This window comes from Arabidopsis thaliana (assembly GCF_000001735.4).
Source record: "Arabidopsis thaliana chromosome 1 sequence".
Taxonomy (NCBI): domain Eukaryota; kingdom Viridiplantae; phylum Streptophyta; class Magnoliopsida; order Brassicales; family Brassicaceae; genus Arabidopsis; species Arabidopsis thaliana.
The window spans coordinates 26,215,228-26,231,419 of record NC_003070.9 but is presented as its reverse complement, the minus strand read 5'-3'; the positions used below and the strand labels follow the sequence as shown (position 1 = coordinate 26,231,419).

The following is a 16,192-nucleotide window of genomic DNA, read 5'->3' as shown; positions in this document are numbered from 1 at the left end:
CCTCTTCGTACAAAAAATTGTCTGCTTTACAAAACAAAAATATTCAGGAAAGAACAAGTTCTCTTGAGCAAATCATAAACATGAGTTCTTATAATAGTTTTTCTCTTTGGATTCTCTTCTCTTTGCAACTCTGTTTTATTCTAGATTCTGCGGATCGCACAGTTTCCTTATGTCAACCCGACTGTGGAGGAATCAAGATCCCGTACCCCTTTGGAATGGGAAAGGGTTGTTATCTGGAGAAGTGGTACGAAATTACTTGTAATACCTCTACTTCTGGAAAGCTCGTCCCTTATCTTTCCGTGATCAACAAGGAAGTTGTGGGTATCTCTCTTCCGACTGAAGGCAGGGGTTCTAGATATAACAATCCATACCAGTCCGTTAACATTAAAAACCCAATAGCCTCAAAGGAGTGCTCAAGCAATGGAGAAGAGCTTGGATCACTTTTGAATTTGACGGGTACCCCTTTTTATGTTAGCCAGCACAATGAACTGGTAGCGGTTGGTTGCAACAACACGGCATCGCTGACAAATGTGAAGCCAAGCATAGTGCAATGCACATCAAGCTGCAGCACAAAACCCCATACGCATATCAAAGATTATCTTGCAGTACTAAATTGTCAGAATTACAATGGCTACGAGAAGAATTGTAATGAGGACAGCAGTATGGATGAAAGCATTATGGATGAAACAAGCTGCAATGGTATTGGATGCTGCAATGCATACATGCGCGGCGGTAGTATTCAACAGATTGTTGGTGTCACAATAGAAAACACCATAACGAGAGGGTGCAAAGTTGCCTTCTTGACAAACAAGGCAGAATATTTGTCTAATAAATCTGATCCGCAAAAGCTTCATGCTAGAGGATACAGTACGGTCGAGCTAGGATGGTTTATCCATACGACGAATCATTCGTTTATAAAGTCTCTGGGATGCTATAGTGTAAAAGAGTACAACAATGAAAGATACACTAGTACCCAGAGAAGAATTAACATAACAAGTTGTATATGCGATGACAATGCTTATCTAAGCTATGCAAGATGCTCATGCACTAGGGGTTTCCAAGGCAACCCATACCGTTTAGGCGGATGCAAAGGTTAGTAATTATTGTGTTTATAGTTAAAGTTTTTATTCAACTTTTATATGGCCATGATCAAAGTAAGCATATGAAAAAATCGTTCATTTGTTTGATTACAATCTCTTTATATTTGGAAATTCAGATATCAATGAATGTAAAGAAGAAGAGGGCATGACTTACTGTGGGACCAACAAATGTGTCAATTTGCAAGGACACTTTAAATGTGTGTACAACAATCATCGGCCACTTGCTATAGGTAAGTCGTGGGAATTTTTATGCCAAAAATCCAAATACACGCGCATGTCCATTTAAAGCTCTTTTACAATGGTGATGCCCAACATTAGTTATTTTTTTAATATTCAACAATGATGATCAAGTCTGTGTTTGCAGGGCTTGGTGCTAGTTTTGGCTCATTGATCTTTGTTGTTGGAATATACTTGTTATACAAATTTATTAAAAAGCAAAGGAAGTTAAACCAAAAGAAGAAGTTCTTCAAGCGTAATGGTGGTCTATTGTTGCAACAACAATTGATTTCAACAGTAGGCATGGTCGAAAAGACAATAGTGTTCAGTTCGCGAGAGTTGGAGAAAGCTACTGAAAACTTCAGTTCAAACAGAATACTTGGCCAGGGTGGTCAAGGTACAGTGTACAAGGGAATGCTTGTCGATGGAAGAATCGTTGCAGTAAAAAAGTCCAAAGTCGTGGACGAAGACAAGCTAGAAGAGTTCATCAATGAGGTTGTCATTCTTTCACAGATCAACCACAGGAACATCGTGAAACTCTTGGGATGTTGCCTTGAGACAAAAGTCCCTGTTCTCGTCTACGAGTTTATTCCTAATGGTAACCTTTTCGAACATCTTCATGATGAGTTTGATGAAAACATTATGGCTACTTGGAATATACGTCTCCGCATTGCTATAGATATTGCAGGAGCTCTCTCATACTTGCACTCGTCTGCATCGTCTCCAATCTATCACAGAGACGTCAAGTCTACAAACATAATGTTGGATGAGAAATATCGAGCCAAGGTGTCTGATTTTGGAACGTCAAGAACGGTGACAGTGGATCATACCCACTTGACAACGGTAGTTTCAGGTACGGTGGGATATATGGATCCAGAGTACTTTCAGTCTAGCCAATTCACAGACAAAAGTGATGTCTATAGCTTCGGGGTCGTGCTAGTGGAGCTAATAACTGGAGAAAAGTCGATTTCTTTCTTGAGGTCTCAAGAAAACAGGACATTGGCAACTTATTTCATTCTTGCAATGAAAGAAAACAAACTCTTCGATATTATCGATGCTCGAATAAGAGATGGTTGCATGTTGAGTCAAGTGACTGCAACGGCAAAAGTTGCAAGGAAGTGTCTCAATCTGAAAGGGAGAAAACGACCAAGCATGAGAGAAGTGTCGATGGAGCTTGATAGTATTCGTATGCCTTGTGGAGATATGCAACTGCAAGAATGTGTTAGCGAAAACGAGGAAGGGGAAGAACAAAACAAAGGACTTGTGGAAGATATCATGAGGGCAGAATCAAGGAGCAAAGAGTTTGTTACCGCTCCAGCTTCTCACTACAATAATATTGCTGCTGCCTCATCTTCTTCGTGGTCAGATGTTGAACCATTGTTTCCTCTTCAAACACGGTAAAACTTCATCTTCGAACACGACCGTATAATATCTTGTCTTTGCTTTTATATTTGTTTTCGGTGTTTTGCAAGTGTCTGTAATAAGGAATCTTGTTTGTATCCATTTCCAAACAAAAAAGAAAACACGAAAATAATTTTATAGTTTGGTTATTATGATATGTTTTACGCATTAATACAATAGTCACATAGTTATTTCACATACAAACCTCTTAAATCGTATTGGTTCCACGAAACTAGCAGAAGGCTTTATTGACTATTGAAGATCTGAAGGTTTATGAATCAAATCAGGACAATATGAGTCGAAGAATCTCCCCTGAAAACTTAAACGATTTCTCAGTCTCTTCCAAGCAATGACTCTTTTCTTCTCTTGTCCACCACTGCCCATTCAAAATCCACATTAGCCATTAGAATATTCTTCTTTGTTCAATAGAGTAGTGTAAAGTTCAATACCTCTGCAACTTTGTTCAGTTTTTGCCTCACATTTTGCAACAACTGAGAAAGTTGACCGTCCCATTTATAGAACTCGAGTTCTTTATTATCTAGTATCTTCTTAGATACCTGCATAACTGATCGTAAACTTTCAGAAAATATTCCAACTTCGATTCCAAATGAATATAGTACCTAAAGTTGTTTTCTTTACCTTTGTTCCAATCATCTGGCCACCGGCGCTATGAGCAAAGTAAATGTTGTAGAAGTGACAAATGAATGCTTGAGGATCATTCTCTGCTAAATCTTTTAAATACTCAGAATATGTTTTACCAGGAGCCATTGGCTCTGGAATCTCATAACCTTGTTCCTTGAACCACTCCAAATCTTTCCGCAAACTCTCTGCTCTTTCTAATCCCGTGTTCTTGAAACCAGCATCTACACAACAAAAGCAGAGATTTTGACAATGTTACACAAGAAAAAGGACCTACATTTGCAAACTGTAATCTTTCTAAGACTGTTTCAAGAACTTATTCTATGTGTGTGTGCATATGATCCTAGAAAATTGGTCTGACATTTGAATGCAAATCAAGTCCAAAACATTTATTAAGGATCTAAACACAATCAACACAACACTTCAATTCATAAGAAGTAAAAAAAAACTCACAAGTTGGGAAATTGGATCCATCAATGATCCCTTCAAGCGTGTCGTAAACCAACTTACTATCCACAAGAAAATGTAAGTATCCTTCCACAGTCGGCTCCCATTTCGCCACCGGACCTTCCTCTGGAGATCTAGATTCTTTTTCTCCTTCCCTTGCTTGATCTTTCGTATGCAATCTCATCGCCACGAATCTCATCTCCTCCACAAAACCCTTTGATTCTCCTGGATACTTCTTTTGTTGCTTCTCCGTTATAGCCGCCGCAGTCACCACGGAAGCTTGACCACCGTTTGCTTTTACAGCAAGATAGCCACGTGGAGCAGTTAGGGTTCGGGCATAACTAATCCTCCCGGTCGTTCTCAGACCGAGATAGCTCTCGCAAGAGAGTCTTGTGCTCGCTGGAAAGTGGCAAGAGGGGTTAAGTCTTGTTGTAGCCATGAATCTGCAACATACACACACACGAATTGAGGATTTCGTCAAGTTATATCGAAATTAGGGTTTGTTGGAGAAACATGAAGGAAGTGTAAGCATCAAGCTTTTGGAAAAAAAAATAACAATTGACGAATTTAAACACCAAAATGTAAAACTTCAAATCAAAGATAAGAAGATTAACAAAGATTTTTTTAGTATGTAAAAAATAAAAATTACAACCACATACCTTGGAATTTTTGCAGATTGAATAAGAAAGATGATGGAAGATGAAGGGTTTCTCTGGGGTTGGGGATTTTTCTTAAAATATTTGTTTGTAACAATTAGTCAATTACCATTACCAACATCATAAATTGGTATTTTTTTTTTTTTCTAAATCAGTCAGATAATATTTTTTGGAAAAATCGAAAATTTAGATTTGTTCTGTTTTCTTAGTTGTGTGATTGACCTTTTGAGTCAACCATGACAATGAAGTACTTGCTCTGATTCGATATTTGTTTATCATAAGGAAATAAAAAATACTAAGACAAAAAATTGAATGAAATATATAATTTACATCAAACATTTTTTTCTATGAACAACAGAAAAACATCATGTTCCAAATAAAAATCTGCATCCATGTCTCTATTTATTCTATTGAAGAAGACATAGGAGTCCTAAGAAACTAGAATGTTGTGGCGCTCACACACTTTAGCTCCATTTTCACCCCACCACTTCTCCGCTTGTTCTTCGGTAAATTGTTTCCGGCTGCAGCAAACAAAAACAAAGTCTTAGCGAGCTTCAACGAGATGTAACATGATATGTCATGTTGTGGAGATAAGAAGCAAATCATATACCTGAAGCGAACACGCTTGAGTTCAGTACCACCACCAGGTAAAGACAACAACGTTAAATACACTCCTGGTTCGTCTTGCACAACCTTTTCTGGTTTATCATTCTGTTTCCTATGCCCATTAGCGAAGCTCTTACTTGTTAGATTGTTCTCATTTTGACTATCTTGAGAAACCATGCTTCTTATATGTGTTTGGTTACTAGTCTGAGTTACAGTCTCTGATTTCTCTTTGTCTGTGTGCTTTGAGTTAGTGCTAATACTATCCTTTTGAGATTGTTTTTCTGCCATTTCCTTCAACTGCGAAAACCATAGTAACATAATGAGAAATAGATATAAGAGACAAACATGTGTAGTAGAGTCTGGAAATTTTCAAACCTGAGTGGTTAGAGATCTTATAACCTCCTTTGCAGATCTATTTTCCTCTGCTTCATCTGCTGCCATTGCAGTCACAACTTTTAACTGCCTTTTGGTTTTTTCGAGTTCCTCTTCAAGTTGGTGAGCTTTCGAAGCAAGTTGTTCTACCTACAATGTTCAGTGGATAGATGCATGTTTTTAGTCTAGAAGCATTTTTGCTTTGATGTGATTTACAGCTGACAATAGATGATGTATACCTGTTCCTTTAGACCAGCCATATCTTGATTAAAACTGTCTTTTAATTGTTTAGATTCTGCAGCTGCTACTTCATAAGATCGACGTGGACTAGTTGACTTTACTGAAACTGGGGATGTTGTGCGAGAGCTCATTCCGGAACCAGGAATTTTAACCATCATATTCTTGGGGATTTTAGGCAAAGCTGTTGATCCTTTGGAAAATGGCGAACCAACGGGCTGTAAACTGCCATTCATGGAAGGGAAGACATTACTGTTATTTACTTCCGGTTTTAAGTCTCGTCTGTGGTGCCTTCTTTCACTGTAATGCAATGAAGAGTCAGCAGACGATAGTCTGGCGTTCACTGAGAGGAACTTTTGAGTTAAGCTGTCTCTTTCTGAAACATCTGTCGATTTCCGCATGTTCAAAAGTTTTCTGGTCCGTGAAGTTGGCGTAGAAGGAGATGATTCTCTCGACTTTTTCAGCTTGGTGAAACATCCGTAACACACTCGATATGGTTTGTTCATGTCAGGTGCCAGAGCAGCTCGCAGAGACTTCCTACTACTGCATACTTTACAAAATACCAGACCACAGTTGTAACAGTTGTGGCGTTTTCTTCTAAAGTTGAAGGGATTGCGGCAACCAGCACATAGAGAATGTTCAGAGCCAGGTACCCATTTGTGAACACAAATCACAGCAGTAAAGTTTGATCCACATGTTATAGCCTTCACTTGTTTTTCTCTCAGAAAACCCACAACCGCAGGTTCTCTTTTGTTCTCAACGTTTCCATGGCCTAACTGGCCATTTAATCCCTTTCCCCATGTGTAAATTTCTGATTTAGATGTCAAAACTGCAACATGATAAGAACCACATGCAATCTCCTCCACAGAAGCCTCTACAATGTCTCCTTCAACACGTTCAGGAAAATTTCCCTTGGCGGTAGGATTACCAAGCTGTCCATAAGCCGTGCTACCCATTGTATACACATGTCCTCTGGATGTACGAGAAACAGTGAGACTATGTCCGCAGGCAACTTGGCAGATATTTTCATTCGTCAATGAAATTACACACTCGGGAAGTAGTTTTGTATCATTGTCACCATGACCAAGCTGGCCTTTCTCGCCATCCCCCCATGTGAAGACTTGCCCGCGTGAAGAGTCAACTTCTGCCTCAGATGCTTCATTTGTCACTTCTACCACTGCAGCTGTATGCCAAACGCCACAAGCAACCTTTGTTACTATTAGTCCAATTAGGCTTTCAACTTCACGTGGAACACTTGTGCTTCTCCGGTCTCCATGACCCAGAGCACCAAAAGTTCCATCTCCAAACGTAAACAACTGGCCTGATGATGCAACTACTGCTGTATGCCAGGGACCGCAAGCGACATCTGATACATACAGTCCCTGTAAGTCACCAGTCACTCTCTTTGGAATCCAGCAGCTGGATTCATTCCCATGCCCAAGCAAATCGACGTTATGAGTGCCATCACCCCAACTGTAAAGATCACCAGATTGAGTAATAGCGCATGTATGGAAATCTCCGCAGGCTAAAGATTTGAAACCCAATCCTCTGACACTACTAATGAACTTTGGTTTTTGGGCGTCTGTTTCTAAGCCATGTCCTAGCTTTCCACCTTTTCCCTCACCCCAGCTGAAGATCTCTCCTTGTTTAGTAACTAAAACCGCATGACATTTACCACATGCAATGTTTTGGGCATCAAGTACTATTGTTGATTCTAATGCTTTTGGTAAAAGGGCATCCTCTGTCGTGGAGTTCAATGAATTTCCAGTACCGCTAAGTACACCATCACTTATAGATTCACCCCAGACAAAAACATCACCTAAGGCATCAAAGTCTTCGTGATATGAACCATGGCTAGAGGTGCTCACAGCGCTAGATAGACTGAGCCGAAATGGGTCATTGGTCGAGAATCGTAAATTTGAATTTTCTACGTTTGCTGGAGTCGGAGAAAATGGACAGAAGAGGTTGCCACTGGCTTCTGTTTGATTATTGTTACTGGGGGGTGCAGTTATTGCAACAATGTCAGAAAACACTTTTCCCAACCGAGTTTGTGTAGAAGTCTCATTAGAGGGTTGAATAACTTGATCCTGTCGTAAGATAATGCAAAGTATAAGGTTTTCGTTCAAATTCCTAAAAAAATGAAACGTGGTGTTACTCACAAGAATTGTTACAAATGGAGACACTCTTCGTGCATGAGGGGTTGGACATTCCGCTGAAGTGATCTCAGGTTTAATAGTGGTTTTCCATTTGGAGACTTTTACCCGAGTAATCAATGACTTCAAACCAACAACCCAAACTTCTGCTTCATCTTTGTCTTTACATATCTGCCCAAAACATCATCAACAAGGGCAAGATGAATATTCAACAATTGGTGAATGGTATTTCTCATTAAGGTGGCACGAGAACTCACCAAATCCAACGACCTGTCAGGACATATGAGGGAGAATGACTGATACTCTTTCTCGGGGCGTGGATATCTCTTAAATGTAGGCTGAAACAAACTTTAGCTGTTGAGTCTAAGATGAGAGTAAGATTAAGTCGAAACAAATAGAACGGAAGAAAGAAGCATGACCATCTTACAAAGTTGCTTAGTTGAAAACTTGAAATGGTATAGAAACATATTTCAGACACTAACTTATAACTAAGGAACTGTACTTGTTTATGAGCATACATGAATATTGCAGAGAGAAACTCACCGTGCGTTGTCCAGGAACAATTCTCAGGACTTGACTCAGTTTAATCTGCTTCTCTTCTTTGCCAGAGTACCATACTAATGCAGACTCGTCCTATGACAAATTCACATGTAATATAATTGAGCAAACCAAAAGAATACAGAAAGTTCTCTCTCTCTAAAGAGAAACATAGGAGTCCAAGAAAACCTTACACTTGTGAGCTGGAATGGACAAAACTTAGGCTTCCCTCTACGTCCATATTTCAACAAGTAAGACCCTTTCTTAAGTGACGTAATGGCCTGAATAGGAAAGACACACTTCTTAATACCATACCCACTAAAAGGGAATCACATCAAAAGATAACATTTTTAATGACTTAGGTGTAGAAAGTGAGTTATATAAACACATCAAACTCAATGTGATTCTTCAGAGCAATTGCGTATTCTAAGCATATATGAACAAAAGTTTCCATCTTCCAATGTTTCAACAGAAGAAAGGTGATAAAAGAGTAAAGTACCTGTTCAACGTCTCTCTCAGAGAAACTAGTTCTCAAGGAATCAGCCATTGAAGCTGCTGCAAAGAGCTAATTCCCTTTCGAATCATATTTCTCAACCAAATCGTTTAACATCACTCGAATGTCTTTCCAATCATATTCCTAATTCTTATCTAACCCATTCTACTACTTTAGCTTCCTCCTTCAAAATCTAAGATTTCAAAATCCCCCAAACTCTCAACTCCAAAATGCACATTAACCAAACAACAAGAAAATACACTCTGAAGAATCCTCAGAAACAAACAATTTATACTCCAATTCTTCTTCACCAAATCGTTGTTCACCAATATTTTTCAAATCCTCGTGATTATGATTAAATCGAAGACGAAGCAAATCCTAATCAATCTGAAAAACCTCAATGAAGAATCTCTATGATTGATCAATAGCGAAAGAACAGAATCCAGAAAATATCCTCGCCGGACGTAGAAGCAGTACCAACGTCGATCGCCGGCGATGATTCGAGAGGCTATTCGTGATTTGAGAACCTACGCTTCTGCTTCGCTCCCGTTTATTCAAATTTTTATTTCATCATTAGCTCCTTTCAAAATTCGCATATCATTAATAATTATCTAAGCCCGGCCCATTTTGTTACAAGCCCAACTCGTTAAATAATTGAATAGTCTAATCATCTAAGTGTAAAACTGGACAGAGCTTGGCCCACTAATTTTGACTTTAAGTTTGCTTACACACGCAAAGGAGAGAAAATGTTTATTTGATTTTTCACAAAAATAAGCAGTCCTAAATAAGGGCTTATACATAATCCACGCAAATTATAACAACCATAGAAACAGACAATATATTGTCACATAGCAAACTTATAAACTGAAAGTAGCTAATTAAACCGGTTTAAGAACTTATTAGTACCTATAGTCATCATCAAAGATCATGTGATTATTGATTCCTCTACTACTCCTACCTCTTTCATAACTATCCTTCTGCATTCACAAAACACAACATTCATTACCAAATGTACATTACATATGAAAATGATTATGTAAATGTCAATGTGAATTTTACTTACCTTAACGATCATTCGCTCAAACGCTTCGGTACCGTGTTGTTCCATGTATTTTTCAGCAGCAGTGAGAATGTCGTCGTCGTCGCGTTTAGGGAAGAAATTGAATTTCTTGTGAGGAACATACCAAATTTTGGTGGTAGCTCTTTGAGGATCTCTGTAGAATGGTCTAATGAAATGTTTGTAGATATGTTCTGCTCCATTGAATTGTGGTAACACTAACCAACAGATCCCAAACAACTTCATGTATGGCCATATAGGAAACCTTATGATAACAAAAACAAAAACTAATATTATGATGAATACATGTTAAGAAGATATTAAAAGTGTTAATGAATTCACTAACCACTCGAGAGGTTTGGAGAAAGTGAGTTCAAAGAGAGAGATAAGTGCGTAAAGAACCCAGTAAGTAAGCCATTGTTCATCTTCTGGTAATGATCTTGTCTCTATTGCTTTCACTGATGCATATCTGTTCATTTTTTTCACAAACATAATTAGTTTTCTCATATTTTTTTGTAATAAATAATTGAATACATACAAAAGTGTAATGCCTCGTGTCTTGGATTCTAAGTGGGTGTGTGTGGATATACGTGCATCTATCTAAGTCAAGATTCGTACTCTTTTTTAATTATTCCTTAATGACAGAGGATCAAATGTTTCAAAAGGTTAAGTTTTTGATTCTTTTTCCACAAAAATTTCTAATGTTCATATGAATCTGAACTAAAGATTGGCCTAAAAATGTGAGTTTTGCTTACAATAAAATCTCTATCAACTGATGCAACAGATTTAACACACAAATGTATATATGAGAGAGATTGGTTTTACTTACAGAGGATAGACGAGTGTAACCAATGGGCTGCAAAAGCAAAAATGTTGTAAGTTTCAACTTTCAAGATTCCGTTCAAAAACAAAAACTCCAAAAAATTAGTACTAATCTAAAGAGGGTTTCATTTTCAAGAATCTAAGTAGACAATGTAGCTAAACCCAGTTAGCAATAAAACTAAAGAAACTAGATAGGATCTAATTAACACACACACAAAATATCAAGATAGGATCTGTAAAGAGAAATTAAAGAAGAGGCAGAGAGGGAGAGAGATTTACAGAGCAAGGACATCAAAGTTCTTTATGAGAACTTGAAGAACATTATCATCTCCTGAATTTGAAGGCATTGTTACTCTCCAATATCTTAAGCTTTCCCCTTTTTTTTCCTCTCTCTCTCTCTCTTTCACTTACCGTAGAAGTGGAAAAACAAAAGTGGAGGCCAGGTTTCACTTACAGAGACTTCTTGGACTTTTATGACCACTCGCTTCTTTTCTTTTTTTTTACTTTCAAATTTTAGGTAAAAAGAAAAATGGATGAAGAGGTACCGAAAATTTTACTCATTACTGTCGATAATTTTATTTCCTTACTAAACAAAAGTAGAATATTAATTGCGATTTATTTCCTTTAATTGGTCTTATATACTTCTAAAAAAAAACTATTAGTATAACTCTTTACTATACTACATTTTGTAATTTTTATTCTAAATTGATTATGTTGAATACATTATGCGTCTAATCTATCAAGTGCCAGTGTCTCTAGACAATACTTTGACTTTTGCCTTGAAAAACACAAACCTATACTTGAGTACTCTCTTTTTTTTTTCTCTTAGCCCAATACGTGGGCCTTACAAAACATTTAATAAATAGGCCTTATGAGATCCCATGTCATATATCTAGCCCATCAATACCAATCAATGGGGATGGAGAAAATATATTCACTATCCAAACTGGGCTGGAACTTAGAAAAGTATCATCTAATTAGTTCTTTTTCTTTCATAAATGAAAAGGTTCAAAACATTTTGTGATTATAGATAAATATATCTTCTTTATCATGATATCTTCCAGAAATATATAGAATGATTATAGTGAAGAAGAAGAATGATTAAACAAAATAGATAAGCAAGTGATGGAATGATGATCATCTAATCTTTTCCAGATCAAAAACAAAGAACCCACATGAATACACTCTTCTATAATGGTACTTAACTACTTATAACTACGTAGATCCATACATCTATATTTTAAGCATACTTTAGTGAACATTTTAATTCCTTTTGGACCTATTGAGTAATGCCAGATTACTACTACTTGATCTACTTGTTGTGCCCTTTCCTTTTGTTGCAGATTTCTTTTTACTATAAAATAAAACGCCGACATAGAAACAATGATCGGTCATGACTCGTATCTTATTGTTTATCTAGAAAGTAATACGTAAACAATAATATACAAATATCAAAAAAGATTCATGACATCATCTGTGTTTTAGTGTCTATATATACATTTTACTTTTGTCATCGTGAAATCTAGTTTAGTTTAGCCGCCAATTGATATGATTATTGAGATCATCAAATAGACGTTCGTCTATAAATGCTTGATATCAACCGTTAGTAAAAAAAAATGCATGTATGTCACAATATTTGACTTTCTTTAATTACCATATTTGATTAATTGATAGAACATATGGATGAGGTTATATAACCGACATGCCTATGATGTCAAGGAATGGTTCACACCGATCTATAGAAGTTTCAAGTATTATTTCCATAATAAACTGATATATAATTTATATTGTTTATATTAACAGGATGTGTGTGCATTATTTTAGAATTATTAACGTCATAATTCCCATGCTCGTTGATTTATACACCTTTCTCTATGTATACCCATGCATGGTAAGAACGTATCACATACATTATACTAAAATAAATCCAATAATGTAGACCGACACAAAATGCAGCGATATGGACCATATGGTTATTACGCATGTTACATAGACTTGTGTATTTTTCTGTATAACGAAAAATTCCTGGTTATTTTGTATATCATCAATGTATATGTCTCAATTAATTATAGACATATATAATCTATGTTTCATCCAACGAAAACACTTCAGAAATAAATGATCAAGCTGAAATCTATAACCATCAAAAGTTTTTAGTTCTAACTTCAATCTATAAATTTGTTTATAGACATTGTTTTTAAAACACATTTTTCTCTGATTTTCAGCAGAAAATGAAATATATATTCTTGGTATTTTTTGGGTATCCGAAAATTCACAAATATTGACGTATAAATACAGGTTCCTGCTTGGTGATGAGTTTCATAGATCCAGAGATTGTAAATCGTACGTGAGTCTTCAAACATAGCACCAGACTAATTAAGTTCTTAGCTACCTTATACGGATAATGGACCTATATATTTTTTTTTTGATAATTCTCCTTGTATCTTTTGATTCATAATCAAATAATTTTGGTAATATCATTAGCAAAATTAAATGCCTTCAATTTTTGCAACGGCTATAAATTGAACGTATCCAAACCACCATGCGCATAAACCTACTGGCATTAATATGGCATCATATCTACAATGCATCCCCTCGTCAACACACTTATAATTAACCAAAACAATCACACTTAATGCTTTGACCTATATGATTTTGTTACTATATATATCTACATTATCTTAGCATAGTCACCAATAGACCAGTCAGGAGTAAGATGTTAATCATGCAAAGAAATTAACATATTAAAAGAGATAGCTAGAACCTGAATAATTGCTCACAATGCATAAGATGTAGCTTCTTCGAGACAATGTAACCATGAACGAAGTGGAAGATAATAATTTGGCATGCGAAATAATTTATTGATAATCCGTACTGAATTAATATACATATATAAAAATTGTTCAAAAACCCTAATCAAGTATTAGAAAACTCTCACACTCAATAGTAATGAGGAAAACATTTCACAAGACAACTACTTCAAGCAAAAATCTCTAGAATAATAAAACCAAAGCCTTGCATGCAAAAACCACAAACTAAAACATATCGATTATCAGGTTCTTAATTACTTACTCAATACATTAATCAGAAAAATAAACAAGATGAAATCCGTAGAATATTAGAATTTAGAAATAAATAAAAATATATGAAAAAGAAGCAATGCAAAAAAAACACGCTTGTTAAGAACAAACAAACAAACGAAAGGACAAAAAAAGAAAAATAAATCTCACAGAATATATTTGTTTGTGTATGTTTGCCTAGGAATGATGACTGGTGCTTCCATCTTCTTGATGGTTGTGATGATGATCTCCGTCACGGTTTTGCTGGTTGTTGTTATGGTTCCCCGTCTCCGCCACCGGTCGGTAAGCAGCATTCAACGCCGCTAAAACTCCATAATGGCTATGTTCTCCACCGCCACCTCCTCCTCCTCCATAACCAGAAGCCAAAGGCTGTCCAGAAAACAAAGCAATAGGAGCTGCAAAATTCATCAAATGAACTCCACTACCGCCGCCACTACCACCACTGTTGGGGTTGTAAACATCTCCGGCGACAACACCGGAATGATGAGGATTAATATTAAAAGCCCAAAGATTCTGTGTGTTGTCACCACTACTCCAAAACGGTGCCGTTGCAGGACTCTGACTCGTAGGTAAAGATCCAGCAGTTGATTGTACTAGATAGTTACCCATTTGGTTGTGATCTAAAAGCTGTGAAGAAGAAGAAGACGAAGAATGTGACTCGTTCTTGGGACGAACCTGATGCTGATGTTGAAGATGATGAGTCATGGACTGATGTGGTGAATGAAAGTAATAGCTACTAGGAGTTGTACGAAGATGAGCAGCAGAGAGAGAAGATCTTGAGCTACGAAGTGAGATGTTTAAAGAAGTGAAGTTAGCCGGAATGGTTCCAGTCCCTGTAGCGGCTATAACCGCTGGTTCTGCTTGTTGGAGTAGCCACTCAATAGTTTCACCGTCGGATTTGTGACCAAGCTCACGTGTGAGCTGAAAGACACGTGCAGCACACATGGCAGGCATACGGATCCGACGGCCTCGGCCTTCGACTTTGGTGTGTCGGTCTTTAGTAGAGGTTCGTTTAGGAGGAGGCTTCTTAGGTTCGGAGTTAGGTTCGGAAGTAGTAGAGATGATGGCTAAGGAAGTGGAAGAGGAGGAGGTAGAAGAATCAAGAAGCTGGAGAGGGAAGTTGGGTCGATGGTTATGATCCGGATCCGGATCCATGATGATGATGATGATGATGATCGAAGCTTTGGTGGTGGGGAAGTGGGACTATACTACTGTCTCTGTTAGATCTTTATGTGAGCCATAGTTTTTTTCTCTCTCTATAAATCTCTGTTTTTTTGCTGATACTTAGAGAGAGATAGAGAGGTTATAATATGGTCCTTAGGACATGAAACTCCTTTCAGATGGGAAGCTTAGCTGTGTCTATGTCTGAGAGAGAGAGAGAGATTAAAGCAATGAATATGAAAGCATGGACTTTTTTTTTCTCTTGCTGCTTTATATCTTTTGTGTTTTATTTTTGGAATTTTATTTACATTATAAACTATTCCCTTTGAGAATTTTTCGTTATTTTTGGAAATAAAAGAGATGGGCTTACGTGGTTCTCCAATCTGTACAAATATTCATTCAAATAAAATGTTTTTCCTTATTACGTACAGTGATCAAAGTGAGTGAAAATAAATGTTGTTCGTGTATTTATTGTGTTTGGATACATAGTTTTTTACAATAATACAATTACCCTATACGAACACTCTTTTTCATTCTTTACAATAATTAAAAAGTGACGTCAGTTTCTCGTCGTAACTGTTAACTTCAAGCGATCGGGAAATTAATTGCACATTTAGCGAAAATTTCAGCGATTCAGACAGAACTGAGAAGTTTACATATATTTTGTACATATGTGACAACAGAATAATAAATAGATAGAATTATTATTGACAGAATGACAGTGATTAATCCATGGCTCTATGGTAGTTCACGAGATCCACATGATATAATAGAATCCAACTGCTTTTTTTATGAAACAGATGGATTGTTTTTTCTCCTCTGTGACTCTTGAATGAGTTACCAGTTTGATATTATTATTTATAAAACCATAGTTACAGTGCTTTATAGATATATAAAAGCAAATTTGTAATGCTTCTCTTTTGTTTCCACCATTGGAGTTATCTCATTGACATACAATTGTCGTTAAAAGATGTAGCACTAAATTTAGAAAATTATTTTGATACTCTGATGTGGACAGAACATTGATCTTTTTTTTCTGAAACGAATTTTTATATGTAGTGAATAGTGATGAAGAAGGCTCCTTCTTATGTGATGATTATTCATATAAGCTGTTCAAAGAATCAAAATATACGGTGTTACATAGATTATACTACTAATTAGGACCAGCGTAATATATATATATATATATATATATATATATATATGGTAACGTTA

The 16,192-nt window shown here is 36.7% G+C and overlaps 5 protein-coding genes across 8 annotated transcripts; 1 reads left to right on the top strand and 4 right to left on the bottom strand.

Annotated features, from left to right (window-relative positions):
- Positions 1–44: 44 nt before the first annotated feature.
- AT1G69730 (Wall-associated kinase family protein) lies at positions 45–2,855 on the top strand. Its single transcript, NM_105641.2, has 3 exons — positions 45–1,092; positions 1,217–1,330; positions 1,465–2,855. The coding sequence occupies exons 1-3, from the start codon at positions 81–83 to the stop codon at positions 2,715–2,717; spliced, it is 2,379 nt and encodes a 792-aa protein (NP_177131.1). The 5' UTR covers positions 45–80; the 3' UTR covers positions 2,718–2,855.
- Positions 2,840–4,689, bottom strand: HO3 (heme oxygenase 3). Of its 3 annotated transcripts, none has more exons than NM_105640.4 (5): positions 4,463–4,689; positions 3,810–4,246; positions 3,357–3,580; positions 3,167–3,274; positions 2,840–3,093 (listed from the first exon to the last, which is right to left on the bottom strand). In NM_105640.4, the coding sequence occupies exons 2-5, from the start codon at positions 4,240–4,242 to the stop codon at positions 3,001–3,003; spliced, it is 858 nt and encodes a 285-aa protein (NP_177130.1). In that variant the 5' UTR covers positions 4,243–4,246; positions 4,463–4,689; the 3' UTR covers positions 2,840–3,000. The 3 variants fall into 3 exon arrangements, with proteins under 3 accessions (NP_177130.1, NP_001117574.1, NP_001321799.1); NM_001124102.1 differs by having other exon boundaries at positions 3,167–3,282; positions 4,463–4,554; NM_001334420.1 differs by lacking the exon at positions 4,463–4,689 and having other exon boundaries at positions 3,810–4,334.
- A 66-nt stretch (positions 4,690–4,755) lies between these two features.
- Positions 4,756–9,416, bottom strand: AT1G69710 (Regulator of chromosome condensation (RCC1) family with FYVE zinc finger domain-containing protein). Of its 2 annotated transcripts, NM_105639.4 has the most exons (10): positions 9,075–9,348; positions 8,864–8,929; positions 8,559–8,645; positions 8,371–8,460; positions 8,085–8,165; positions 7,834–7,998; positions 5,677–7,761; positions 5,441–5,587; positions 5,070–5,362; positions 4,756–4,980 (listed from the first exon to the last, which is right to left on the bottom strand). In NM_105639.4, the coding sequence occupies exons 1-10, from the start codon at positions 9,093–9,095 to the stop codon at positions 4,890–4,892; spliced, it is 3,126 nt and encodes a 1,041-aa protein (NP_177129.2). In that variant the 5' UTR covers positions 9,096–9,348; the 3' UTR covers positions 4,756–4,889. The 2 variants fall into 2 exon arrangements, with proteins under 2 accessions (NP_177129.2, NP_001322526.1); NM_001334419.1 differs by having other exon boundaries at positions 4,768–4,980; positions 8,864–9,416.
- A 133-nt stretch (positions 9,417–9,549) lies between these two features.
- Positions 9,550–11,230, bottom strand: HVA22C (HVA22 homologue C). Its single transcript, NM_105638.4, has 5 exons — positions 11,016–11,230; positions 10,744–10,770; positions 10,261–10,383; positions 9,921–10,179; positions 9,550–9,834 (listed from the first exon to the last, which is right to left on the bottom strand). The coding sequence occupies exons 1-5, from the start codon at positions 11,081–11,083 to the stop codon at positions 9,757–9,759; spliced, it is 555 nt and encodes a 184-aa protein (NP_177128.1). The 5' UTR covers positions 11,084–11,230; the 3' UTR covers positions 9,550–9,756.
- Positions 11,231–13,348: 2,118 nt separating this feature from the next.
- On the bottom strand, positions 13,349–15,411 carry TCP15 (TCP family transcription factor). The gene has a single exon (NM_105637.3). It carries the CDS (start codon positions 14,969–14,971, stop codon positions 13,994–13,996), a length of 978 nt encoding a protein of 325 aa, NP_564973.1. The 5' UTR covers positions 14,972–15,411; the 3' UTR covers positions 13,349–13,993.
- Between the last annotated feature and the right edge of the window lie 781 nt (positions 15,412–16,192).

Excerpts from the sequence above, each read along its gene's own strand:
- AT1G69730 (NM_105641.2), top strand. The coding sequence starts at position 81 with ATGAGTTCTTATAATAGTTTTTCTCTTTGGATTCTCTTCTCTTTGCAA. Across the intron at positions 1,093-1,216 it reads CCGTTTAGGCGGATGCAAAG|ATATCAATGAATGTAAAGAA; the intron begins GTTAGTAATTAT and ends TTGGAAATTCAG. Across the intron at positions 1,331-1,464 it reads TCATCGGCCACTTGCTATAG|GGCTTGGTGCTAGTTTTGGC; the intron begins GTAAGTCGTGGG and ends CTGTGTTTGCAG.
- HO3 (NM_105640.4), bottom strand. The coding sequence starts at position 4,242 with ATGGCTACAACAAGACTTAACCCCTCTTGCCACTTTCCAGCGAGCACA. Across the intron at positions 3,581-3,809 it reads TGGATCCAATTTCCCAACTT|ATGCTGGTTTCAAGAACACG; the intron begins GTGAGTTTTTTT and ends TTTGTTGTGTAG. Across the intron at positions 3,094-3,166 it reads AACTGAACAAAGTTGCAGAG|TGGTGGACAAGAGAAGAAAA; the intron begins GTATTGAACTTT and ends TTGAATGGGCAG.
- AT1G69710 (NM_105639.4), bottom strand. The coding sequence starts at position 9,095 with ATGTGCATTTTGGAGTTGAGA. Across the intron at positions 8,930-9,074 it reads TGTGCATTTTGGAGTTGAGA|CTCTTTGCAGCAGCTTCAAT; the intron begins GTTTGGGGGATT and ends AAAGGGAATTAG. Across the intron at positions 8,646-8,863 it reads CTGAGAGAGACGTTGAACAG|GCCATTACGTCACTTAAGAA; the intron begins GTACTTTACTCT and ends TTTCCTATTCAG.
- HVA22C (NM_105638.4), bottom strand. The coding sequence starts at position 11,083 with ATGCCTTCAAATTCAGGAGATGATAATGTTCTTCAAGTTCTCATAAAG. Across the intron at positions 10,384-10,743 it reads GTTACACTCGTCTATCCTCT|ATATGCATCAGTGAAAGCAA; the intron begins GTAAGTAAAACC and ends AAAAATGAACAG. Across the intron at positions 10,180-10,260 it reads TTCTCCAAACCTCTCGAGTG|GTTTCCTATATGGCCATACA; the intron begins GTTAGTGAATTC and ends TGTTATCATAAG.
- TCP15 (NM_105637.3), bottom strand. The coding sequence starts at position 14,971 with ATGGATCCGGATCCGGATCATAACCATCGACCCAACTTCCCTCTCCAG.